This window comes from Porites lutea, chromosome 13 (genome assembly GCF_958299795.1).
Source record: "Porites lutea chromosome 13, jaPorLute2.1, whole genome shotgun sequence".
NCBI classification, from domain to species: Eukaryota; Metazoa; Cnidaria; class Anthozoa; order Scleractinia; family Poritidae; genus Porites; species Porites lutea.
Window position 1 is genome coordinate 11,582,361 of NC_133213.1, and position 12,500 is coordinate 11,594,860.

Here is a 12,500-nt window from a genome sequence, read left to right on the forward strand (position 1 = left end):
TTACCACTCAAAATATACGTAGCGCACTGAAAGCGCTCACAAAGAAAATGCGAATGAAGGCTGAAATTCGATTTGGAGCTAAAACAATTGTGACGTCATTGTCGTGTGATATTCTTTGCGATCGCCAAACAATTCTATCATACATGCACATGTATCAGTCTATGTGTTCAGTCAATTTATGTGTTACATTGGATTTACAATAAAGATCAAGCTGTTTAAGCACAAGAGGTTCAAAGATGAAAAATTTGCTAACAAAAATACTGGGCTGAGCCGACTTAAAACCTTTCAAATTATAAGAAACCTTCAATTTTTTTGTCTTACATATTTTACTCTGAGCTCCCAACTTCAGCAGATATACGTTAGAACCCCCTAAAATCTTAAGTTTTATTAATGGTACAGTGTCACTGTATAGGATCTTATCTACTGCACAGACGGCTTTCTCTGATTTTGATTATTCGTAACTTTTAAAGCTCTCATTAAAGGGACAGTGTCCGATTATGCGCACGCGCGAGCGTCATCTGTTTTTTCTTCAAAAGACAATAGAACTGTCATATTGACTCGACAAGATTTCCTTCCGGACGCACCGCCGACGGAGATTAGCCTGCAAAGCAGGCGTATTTTGGGGCGAGATCCATGAATTGTTTTCAGGATAACGTTGTCCCGCCATCTTGGACGTTAATACTACCAGAGAGTTGGGACGAGTCAAAAAGTGTTTTTAAGGGAGAGGTAGATGGGTTAAAAATAGGGGAGGGGGAGAGGAGGGGAGGGTTTTCTCCTCTCTCCTCCCCGCCCCTCCCCCCTTCCACCGCCCCTCCCCCTTAGTCTTTTTGGTTGCTTTTCAAGATGGCGGCCACGATCAAAGTACCTCCGAGTTTTCGTTAAAAAACGTAAAAAACGCCTGCTCTGCAGGCTAACGGAGATTTGTTGTTTATATTCTCAAGTAATATTTCAGGCTTTCGAAGAAGTCTTTCTTCTTATTTAAAATTTGACTCGCGGCACGAAGACTTATCGCGATTTTATCGCTAGCAGGGCCGCCTCGCGACCCGAAAATCTCGTTCCGCTCGCTTTAAAAACAGTTTTTCTAATGTGAAACTCGTGTCAGAGGTCAATTGTTCCGAATCCAGTAATATTTGCATGATTTGCTCGCGTTTGAAAGACGTAAATAAAAATGCAATGTCAACGCTATGAATCATAGCAAAGGTTAGTCAGAAATTATATTATGATTTTTTTAAACATGTACCGCCTGTCTGTTTGATTTTGTCGGCCGCGTCGTTGCAAAACATTCTGCTTCACGAAGCTCCCCTCCACAAGATCTCCTCAGTCACATCAATGTCTCAATGGTTTCTTTCTTACAGCCAGTTTATTGTTGCTGTTTCATTTCTGCCTATTCCTTTCACAATTATCTGAGCTTGTAAGGAAGCTAGTACACGTTGATTTATAACGGATTAAAGGTATACATGTAGTAGAATGTAGTTTAAAAGCATTTTGCACCATAATTTGACCCTACCTACCCTGCGAGCAGAGGCCCTTCGATCTTCCTAGATAAGTCTTCCCGACTTATCTAGGAAGATCGAAGGGCCTCTGCTCGCAGGGTAGACCCTACCCCGTTAATACGACCACCCCGTTAATACGACCAAATTTCCATGGCCCGAAGGTGGTCGTATTAACGGGGTTCCACTGTAGAAGAAATAAGCCTTCAATCGGCATCAAAGCGCTTCCCATCTTTTGGTCCTCCAGCCAACGGCAATAAAAGTAACGCCAAAAGTCCAGATTTCGCCCAAATCGAAACTCAACGGGTACAATACATCATTGATCTGTAATCCTGAGAAGTTTTAGTGTCGTATTGAACCCGGCCAAGCGCGATGCAAACGGATTTTTGAAGGTTCTCTGACTCTCCTCGCATCTTTTGATTTCGCGACATCCTGTCCAAAAGTCAAAGTTTGGTGCATGCGCAGTAACGGGATACTGTTCCTTTAACTGATGGTTCATTGTACTGATTCATTTGTTACTTCTTTGACTGTATTAGTCCTCTCTTGTTTTTCAATGATAAACATGTATTTGTAAAAATTATTTTCCAGAAAGGTCTTGACCTTGTTAATCCTAAAAAGAAGCAAAAGAAGAAGGGATATGTCAACTCTGGAGTACTATATGTCAGTCAGTGTAACGTAAGTCGGTTGATATACATCCCTTCAGTTTCTTAAGTAGACTTGCCTACAAGTCGAGCTCAATTTTTTTCACGAGCGCGTCGCTTCGCGCGGTAGATTTTTCATTTTTTCCTGCGGCAAAAGCGAGCGAGAGAGCGGGAGTTCGACTTGTTTCCCCGCAAAAAATCGCATCAAGTGATGTCATTTTGGCGCGAACTATTTGCGTCCCTGTCGCGTGTGTCGTCGCGTGCATGTGTCATCGCGAGTTTTCAAAGTATGTCAAAACAAGTCCGAACCATGAATCGCCGACGGGACATTTCTTTTTATTAAAATCCAACTAGTGGTCTGTTATCAATGCTGCGTTCTGATTGGTTAAGGTACCACTAGGCTATATGTTATAGCCTCCTAGTAGCAAAAAGCGCGGGCTTTTTGGCGGCAAAAAAGGATGAAAGTCTAGCTGTAACTAGCTTAATTTTTTTTTCTCGATATTTTTTACCAACTAGTTGGATTTTACTAAAACAATTATTCCTCTCGCCCTCATGGCCTCTGAGTTGATGGCCCATCCGGGCTCGAGGAATAATTGTTAAATAGTAACTTTTTGGATTTTGACCAATTTACCGTAGATTCAAGAGAGGCTAATATAGAAAATAACCGAAAAAGATAAACGTTTTTTCTCGTTTTTTACTTTACACTGGGGCCAACAACCGGAACCGGAAGTGAGAAGCGAAACAAACCGCTAGCTACGCAGGCTATCAGTTTCGTAACTAAGCATCGGAGGTTATTTTTAGCCCTTTTAATGATTTTTTGAGATGTGTTTTTGCGACAAAGTTTTTGAGCAAGTACAAACTCTTCAAGAAAATGCAAGGTGCATTAATTGACGATTTTGCAATCTTTGCTACCAGTAACATCAGAAAACAAATTTTAAAAAAGTGTCAAACCTTGCTTGATAAGGCGTTTCTTTGCGCTGCTCCAAAAAAGAAATAATCGCCTAATAACCTAATTCCAGGTTACAAAAGGCTGACTTGTCAATAATCTCCTTGTTGTTACTCTGTAGATTACCAAGGTGCATACATTCTTGGATTATATTATGGGTGGATGTCAGATCAACTTCACGGTAGGAATGTATTCTTCTTATTTTTACAATGTTATGACTATTTTATGGCTGGGAAACAAAAACCAGCCTTACAGAATGACTTATGTCTTTCCCAAAACGGGAGGAAAATATTTTCCCTAAATGGAGCCGTGACAGAAAATTCAGCGTAATTTAGCCATTAGGAAGTGGCAATCAATCTGATTGAAATGTAAAATAACCGCTTAAAAAAGAGAAGCAATATTGAAACAATATAGCAGTCACATGAAAAGAGGCACTGATGGGCAAAATTGAAGAGGATTTAAGTGGATTGAAAGTAAGGTTTTTGCAAACTGTTCAGCCTAACAGTTTTTGAAAGTTTACAATAATATGATGGTTCTACGTTCTGTTTAACTTTGAAATCAGTATATCGCTTGGAGCTCTTTGTTTGTCATGAAACCACCAACGTACGAGTAATTTTAAAAATTAGCTTATGTTTCGTGGTAAGTAATTGGCAAACTAAACTGAATCGACTAACTGCAGTCCCTTGAGAGGTTGCCAAGCATTCAGATCATAAAGTTTATTCGCACAACCGACTTGATTATAATAAATAAATAGATAAATAACGATTTGGAGGTAGCACATCCACATAGTGGTTCTTCGTCTACCTGAATCCTGGTCGAATTGGAATTTAGAAATGTTGGTTTTTGAGGGGAGGGGGAAACCGGAGTACCCGGAGAAAAACCTCTCGGAGCAAGGAGAGAACCAACAACAAACTCAACCCACATATGGCGTCGACGCCGGGATTTGAACCCGGGCCCAATTGGTTTGAGGCGAGTGCTCTCACTACTGCGCCATCCCTTTCTCCGCCGAGTATAGGAAAATAAGTGTCACAAGAACTCAACTACTGCCCCTGCAACAACAACTCCCGACGAAAACTTGACAAACTTACGCAATTTGATTGCATTAAAAAAAACCACTCTTTTCAACGTTGAAGCGCATTTATTTTTTAAAAAAACTTTTTAACGAAAAATTCATTGAAGTAATAAGGGAGCTTTAGCAAAGACGACGGCAACGGCAACGAGGACGTCAAAAAAGCAATAGGTTTGTTAAGCAAAACAACAACTTTGCTCGTGCATAACGCTTTTTTGTACATTTCTTTGCCGTCACTGCACGACTACAACTTGAAAATGACTACTTTCACGTTTTATAGAGGACGTAAACAAGAGGCGACGTATTTTTCGTGGGGCCTGTTTACATGGAGGTGGCGGACCGGGCCAGATAGGTGAGGTACCATGTGGTGGGTCACCCCACCCAGCATGTAAACATGATCAAATTAAAGTGAGAGATTATATCGACAGGCGGGTTACCTGACCTACCTGGGGTCGCCCACCTCCATGTAAACAGGCCTTTACTCTCTGAGTTCTGAACTAAGCGGTGCCCAAGAAATCAAATCCAAGGAAATTCGCCGACAATTGACATTTTCAGCGAACTGGAATAAATGCGACAAAGTTACAAAAATCGCGAATTCATTTTAAAAGTGACGTTTCCCCTTCCGTCGGCGATGCTAAAGCTCCCTATCTTCTAAGTACCGTGGCTTAAAACAATTGGCTTCGTGTAAACGTTTGGGTGAAGAGAAAGATGTTTTTGCATTCAGTGACGCAGAAGACTCGGAAGAAAATATCCGAGTACTGCCGATAGGAGTCGAACGGCATTTGGACTTCTGATTACCAGTCCAAATCTGCCACTGAGTGAGCTACACTAACTGGAGCTGGCCACTAATAGGAATGTAAAATACAGATTTCTTGTTGGAGTTGAGAAAAAAAACAGGGTTTTGTGAAGACAGCCATAAGTAGAGTTGTGTCCGCTTACGTGAGTGTCCGTAAGCGGACAAACAACATGTACTTTCCTTGCATTATCTGCACTTTTTTCCTCCACTGACTGAAACAATAGGGCTCTTGCATTGAAATAGCTTTTAAATAAACTCTTTTTTGTGATTTAGGTTGGTATAGACTTTACGGCATCAAATGGAGATCCAAGTCATCCTCAATCGTTACATTATATCAACCCTTCTGAACCAAATGAATACGTCAAAGCACTGGTGGCTGTAGGAGAAGTCTGTCAGGATTATGATACGTACGTTAGCGCCGTGATTTAAGGCTAATGTGTCACGAGGAGGTTATTGCTACTTTAAATCAATAGGACGTACGCCTTTGTACTACGAAGACCAGGATTCATTTCGTTGTTTTTTTGTTGTTGTTGTTGTTATTGTTTTAATCCGGGCGGGGAAGAAAACTTGGTGAGAAATGGGATAAGCCGAGGGTAAAATGGGCGAGTGGAAAATGAAAACTAGCTTCTGCGGTATTCTAAGTGCCTTGTTGACTTCATACTCACGTTTGCTATCGCTCTTCTTAGAAAGCGACTTACTTAGCTTTACAGGCTCTTTGACCATTTCGCGTCCTGTAGAACATGTATTATGGAGCTTAAGCAATAAAGACGGCGATGGCTTCGAAAACGTCACTTAAAAGGTGAATTTGTGTTGCCTCAACTTTATCGCGCTTATTCCATCTCGTTTAATTTGTGGGCAAACTTTTAGGGGGTTGAATGCTGAAAGACTTCGTCAAAGTTCGGGAAAAGAAAAAGGAACTTGTTGTCTTGTGTTTCCGTCCTCGACAAAACGTGAATTTAGGAACTTTCACGATGTAGTCGTGCAGTGACCGCTAAGAAATATACAAAACGTGCAAAGTTGTTGTTTTGCTAATCTAACCTATTGCCTTTTTGCCGTTCCCGTTGCTGTCGCCGTCGTCGTTGCTTAAGCTCGCTATTCTTGATGATAAGACCAACCTCCCCATTTTCTCGTACATTTTCTTTCATTTTATTTGAAATATTTACACCGTACAACCTGGTTATGACTTCTATCTCTCGGAAACTCTAGCGGTTTTAATTGAAAGCTGGAGACATTTATTTATCAACCTTGATCCATATGTACTTCTTTTGCGGAATGGAGACTTTTTCTTTGCCTACGTTCTGACTGTAAATCGTCACTACACATGTGGTGGTTCAACATGAATTAAATTATAATTATGATAATTAATGATAAGTTTCAATAGTTTGCTTGGACAACAACTTATAATCATTTATGTGACATAGATGTAGTATGCCCAACACTGTTCTTTTTCTTTCTGTGTTAGTGACAAGTTCTTTCCAGCATTGGGATTTGGTGCACTAATACCTCCAGGGATGAATGTTTCCCACGAGTTTCCATTGAACTTCAACTTTGCTAATCCATACTGCAATGGTAATCTATAATACGTGCCAGCATAATACTTTATATGTAGTCAACCCAACTTATTTTGCTCCCAAACCTGACCAGAGTCAAAATTCGAAAAAGTTTCCAAATTCTGAAAAACGAATAGCACCATTTGAAACTAGAAATAACGGGAAAACGGTTCCATTTGAATTATCACAACGTAGGATGTTTTCCATGTTGTGGTTTAATTTTATCCTTGTTTTAAATTGTATTTTTCTTTGTTTCAAACTCATCAGTATATACATAACCATACCCCAAAACAAAGGAAAATAAAATTTAAAGCAAGGATAAAATTGAACCAAAACATTAATAAGCTCAAAGCACAATTCCTCTGCTCTCTAAGATCTTCTACCAGTTGATCACCAGAGGTATCAAATTTTTGTTTTTTCTTGTGCAGGAATATCAGAGATTGTATTAGCATACCAAAATTGTATTCGTCAAGTGCACCTTTATGGCCCAACCAATGTGGCGCCTATCATAAATCACGTGATCCGATTTGCCGAGCAAGCGGCCAAGGAGAGCACAGCATCGGTAAGTGGCGTTCAAGGAAACCTGTATTAACAGATCAAGTAATTTTTAACTAATGCGTACGCGGCAGGATTAGCTCAGTCGGTAGAGCGCTTGACTGCAGAGAGGGAGGTCACCGGTTCGATTCCCGGGGCCAAACCATTACTCACCTGGGTCTTACAATAACTGAGAAATGAAGGTACTTCATTTGCACTGCAACTGCGGCTGGCCCTTAGCGTGGCTCGGATGACCGCGTAAAATGGCGGTCCCGTCTACAGTAGGGACGTAAAAATAGTGTCCCCAATTAGTTCTTTCGTGCTAAATACATTGACACTCAAATAGAGTGGATTTTGTAATTAGCTAACAAAAGGTAATAAATCAATTATTAATCTTGTCTGTCAAAAAATGAATCTGTTGCTATTACACGCTGACTCTTTTGCATCCTGCGACGGAAAAACGTACATTTAAAACAAATATATGAAATAACAAATCATCCCTTTTCATAAACATGAGGATTTGTCGCTGTTACTCCTTTATAGCCATTCAGTAATATTTTAACGAAAATTGAAGAATTATGGAAGATTTTCCTCGATAACGCGTGACGTGACACCATGCTACTCAAAATTGCTCTTCTACTGTCACCGAGAATGGCTTATCTCGATTTGACTGAAATTCTCTCCAAATTCATTAACTACTGAATGTTCCATAATTTGATCTCGCTTTTTGGACAAGATAAAATTAAGTCCCAAGGCTGTTACCAGGGAGCTTAAGGAACGACGACGGCGACGTCAACGAGAATGGCAAAAAATCAATTGGCCAGTTATTAAACAGAGTTTAGCCAGTTTTTAACGTTTTCAGTTCGTCCAATGCTTTCATCTTAACACCATTCATCGTGAAAAGTTTCATGAAAGCATAAAGCGTAGACTAGAAAAGCACTTATTTTCGTAAAATTACCCACGAAGGAAGATATGTGGAGGTCCAAAGACTTTCTAACCCGCGGCCTTAAGGCCTGTTTACATGGAGCTGGGGGACCCCTGGTAGGTGAGGTAACATGTGGCGGGTCACCCCACCTATCATGTAAACGTGAGCAAATATGGACAGGCGGGTTACCCCATCTAAGCGGGTTACCTCACCCACCTGGGGTCCCCCACCTCCAAGTAACCAGACCCCACGTTAGGTATCGTTTAAATAACCGACCCAGTAGGTTTACGTTGGCAAAGCAAGAACTATGTACGTGCATCACGCCTTTTTGTGCATGTCTTTGCCATGACTGCACGACAAGGACGTGACAATGCCTAATTTCACGTTTTGTGGAGGACGTGAACGCAAGAGAACGACTTTCATTTTCTGTTCCTGAACTTCGATAGAGTCTTTAATAATCAGCTCCAGAAATAATTGCCAACATGTGATGAATTGAACAGAATGGAATAAGCGCGATAAAGTTTGAAGCAGCGCAATGAATTCTTTTTTAAGTGGCGTATTCTATTGATCGATTGCTCTTGTGACCCTTTTTTTTTGTATTTTATTTATTTATTTTCTTTTTACAGGTATAGTACAAACAACATACAGATCGAAACATACAAACACTACAAAATTTACAACAACTACCTTAATTACAAAAAACAAAAAAAGAAAATAGAATAAATAAATAAAAAGCTAGCTGCACTACACTACAAGGCTTACATAACTTATTCGACTTGAACTTAAAATACAGAGTAATACAGGGAGTATTAGAAAAACGAAGTTTTGTGACCCTGCCCAATAAACAGAAAGAAGAAACTTTCGCACTATATGTAATAATTATATAACAGCTTTATGTCTGGTTTTCTTATAGCAATACTATGTGCTGCTGCTGTTGACCGATGGCGTGTTAACAGATATGGAGGACACTAAAGCTGCCATTATCAAAGCATCTCGTCTTCCCATGTCAGTCATCATTGTGGGTGTTGGCGAGGCGGATTTTAAAGACATGAATGAATTGGATGCTGACGAGGGAAGGTGAATACTAAAAACTGAATCATTCTAAAAATTATTGTAATGTCTCGCTGACAACACTTTGGAACCCATTTCTGGGAATCCTATTCTCGTTTCCTGAGCCGTTGTCACAGTGATATGGGCATCCCCGCGTTTTGGGCTTCCCCGTTCCCAAAACTCTAGTGATATGGGCATCCCCTGTAACCCTAACCCAAATCGCCAAGTTAGTACGTGAAGGGGATGCCGATATCACTAGTGTTTTGTTAATGGGGATACCCATATCACTGTAACACCGCCTGACTCATCTGCGGGAGCCTGGTCACAAGGGGTTCCAGCGACCTAGGGGGCCTGGGGCCTCTGGGATTAGTTTGAGGCCGTTACGTTCCGCCTTCATTCTTAATTTGTTGTTCTTAGTGTTGAAAAATCTTAGTAGAAATGAAACCATGGTGTATCTTAAGACGAACATTCGTGCACCAAGGAGTATTGGCCGTTGCTTGATGCAATACGGTCTTACGGAATCTTTCAGTAACTACGGTAAAGACGTTAAACGGTCCTGGTCTTGCACTTTAAATTTGCATACGTGCCGTAAATATACTTACCTAGCTGACAGTTCTAAGACTTTTCAGTTGGTCGCCAGGAAGGTAATACTTTGCGAAACTACTATTGTGTAAATGTGGGTTTGTTCACTTTTTATTCAGGTTACGTTGCGGCCATCATTATGCTGATCGAGACATCGTGCAGTTTGTACCTTATCGGGAATTCAAAAACGTGAGTCCAGTTTTAAACATACTTATATACTGTTAAAGTCGGGATTCACAAGGGGGCAATTTCTTCCACAACAGGGTAATTACAAGGAACTGGAGAAGTACATCATAGATTACAAATGCGTAAAATTTCTCAAACTCGTTTTTCATATATGAAGAAAAAACAAAGGAAGTCACTACCGTGACAGTGGCTTCGATATCGCTTCTTTGTACCATGATCAGGGTTAAAACTCCACGTGTCGTGTTTGATAAATTACAAGAACACTTCTCACTGCTACGTCAAACAGTAATTGACTGTAATTTTGTAATACTTTCTTTTCCGTAGAAATCCCCAGCGCTGCTTGCCAAACACGTCTTGGCTGAAATACCCAAACAAGTGCAAGAATACTTCAGCAAACGTGGCCTCGCTCCCATGCCACCAAAAGGCCCTGCTCCACCCTCCTTGGGAGCTCTTTGATACGCACTTAATTGTCCCTTTTTCTGCAGTTAGTTTTAGCTTATTACGATGTAATTACCAACTCCCAAGAACACCAAAAATCAAATTTAGATCGCAAATTTCGTGCCGTAAAATTTCATATTAAGAAGAAGACAGCAACAACCCTCCGTCCAAAAAAAATAAAAATAAGCAAACCAACACAAAAAAATTACCTAATTATTAGAACTTAATTTCGCGGGTACTTAACTACGCAATTTTGGCGATACAGTATTTCGCCATTAAAAACCAGCTTTCACTACTATACTTTCCTGCTTTGGTTTCGTCATTAAATTTTGAACAAAACTAAGAGATAGATAAGCAAGTTGTAGAGTACTTTGTTGTTTTATGAACAAGAAGTGGTAAATAATATGCCCCACCCTCATGTATGCGCTGCGCCTACAATTCAAAACTTAGTAAATAAGTAAATGAGTTCATGTAGTACTGCAAAAGGTAAATTAAAGTGCTGACGTATTAACGCTGGTGAATAAGCAATTGTGAAAAGAAGAAAATAACTTGGATAGAATTGGTTATAAAAACCAGCCATCGTGCAATCGCTTCTTTTTTTCTTTTATTTTCATTTTGTTAGAGAATACTGTAAGCAATGAAAATTTATTCAACTTGCAATAGGCGTTAAATGGTCACTGCACACGATATGTTATTGCTTGTGTATTTTACAATTTTCATCATTGTAATTATAGCCTCTCTTTACACGACAGTATATATTTTAAGAATAGTTAGTACAATATCAATAACAATAATATATTTCTAGCCGATTTTTTGAAAACCCACTTTACATAATTTTGCTGTCATTTGAGTGAAAACACGTCAAGAGGCAGGTTTCTTAAACCCGAGAAGCTTCAAAATCATAGTAACGAAGTAAAAGGAGAGGAGAAAAAGAAAGAGCAAGGAGAAGGAAAGGAGGAGAAGAAAAAAAAGCAATGGTAAGATTGCATTGTCAGTTTTTGTAGTAGCTACTTTAGAGGAAAAAAAAACTGTTCGACGCAAAAGGTCCATTTGGCGATAACGTTATCAAAAATCTGGCTAGATTTAAACTTAGAACAGTATTTTTCCATTATAAAATTGGGTTTTGTAATTAATGGCGATATCCACTACTAGTTATTGGATGAAGTTGATTCTAGAACTATATAGCTCTAAGGTAAAGGTACGAAGTTTACTTAGGTATCTTTGATAGAAAATAAAATGGGTAACTGGAATGTCACGGTGTGTTCCATCGCTTCTAATCTTAAGATGCGGTAGGTAATACGGTATTTACGAGGCACCGCAGAATGCATTTTTTAGCGCCACATTGTTTCTTGATCAGTTGAGATGAAAGGAAATCATTTTAAACCCATGCAAACAAATTACCACACAACAGTTTCTGCTGTTTCTCGTTGCGTGTTCAAGATACAACCAGGTCTTTTCACTGGTCAGAACTTGACAGACAAGTACACTTGGTTACCAGTGCGCTCGGTTTTGAGATCAATGATAGTGGCCGATATAGACACTAGAGGTAATGACTGATGTTTCTTTTAGATCTGAGAAAAGTCCAATCTTGCCTAGTCCGAGATCCAGCTACGGCGTCTTCGCAGGCCTTGTCTGCCTCGGTCAATGCATTTGGGTGAGGTAGCCGAAGGGCAAACTCGCTCGGACCCTGTGTCCCGAATAGGCTATGTGCGATGGAGCTTAGGGCTGGGTACTAGGCAAAGTAGGAGCAGTGAAAGCGTTGTGAGAAGAGACCCATGGGTTTTCCTTATCCACTAGAAAATAAAATAATAACTATATGAAAACCGTATATTAAAGGAGTCCTCATTTTCACAGCGTTCTTGCACGCGCACGCATATTTAGCGGAAAAAAGACCACTGTTCACGAGAACAGTTTTGCAAATCCTTTTCGGAATTCCCAATCGAACGGTAAAGAAGGAAATCCATGAAATTCGGATTTGGATTTCATAATTGCAATCCACCTTCAAAACCGATCCTGGGAGGTGAAAACGGTTCTTGGACTTCGCGTTTAATTGCAAGTTCCGAAAACTGTTTTTCAAAGTCTAAATCCAGATTTCCCAATCGAACGCACACATAAAAAGGAATAAGTGCCAAATTGTTACAAGATTTAATAATAAAATGGAAAACAATGAAACTAGAGTGTAAACTGCGTAGTAGTCTACTATCTATTTCACGGGCTAATTAAGTAAAATGACTCTGAACAAAAAAAACTATAAACCTTTTACGTGTGCATCGAACTATCATTCTCTCTTGAT

The 12,500-nt window shown here is 39.8% G+C and overlaps 1 protein-coding gene across 2 annotated transcripts in view; it reads left to right on the forward strand.

Annotated features, from left to right (window-relative positions):
- The window catches only part of LOC140922687 (copine-3-like), a 28,506-nt gene extending 17,049 nt beyond the window's left edge, over positions 1-11,457 (forward strand). For both annotated transcript variants that reach the window (XM_073372683.1, XM_073372682.1), the window contains 8 exons: positions 2,079-2,165; positions 3,199-3,258; positions 5,216-5,349; positions 6,405-6,511; positions 6,921-7,054; positions 8,865-9,028; positions 9,703-9,772; positions 10,094-11,457. In XM_073372683.1, coding sequence (XP_073228784.1) covers positions 2,079-2,165; positions 3,199-3,258; positions 5,216-5,349; positions 6,405-6,511; positions 6,921-7,054; positions 8,865-9,028; positions 9,703-9,772; positions 10,094-10,225 — 888 coding nt within the window. In that variant the 3' untranslated portion in view covers positions 10,226-11,457. The remainder of the gene's footprint in view (positions 1-2,078; positions 2,166-3,198; positions 3,259-5,215; positions 5,350-6,404; positions 6,512-6,920; positions 7,055-8,864; positions 9,029-9,702; positions 9,773-10,093) is intronic.
- Positions 11,458-12,500: the final 1,043 nt, after the last annotated feature.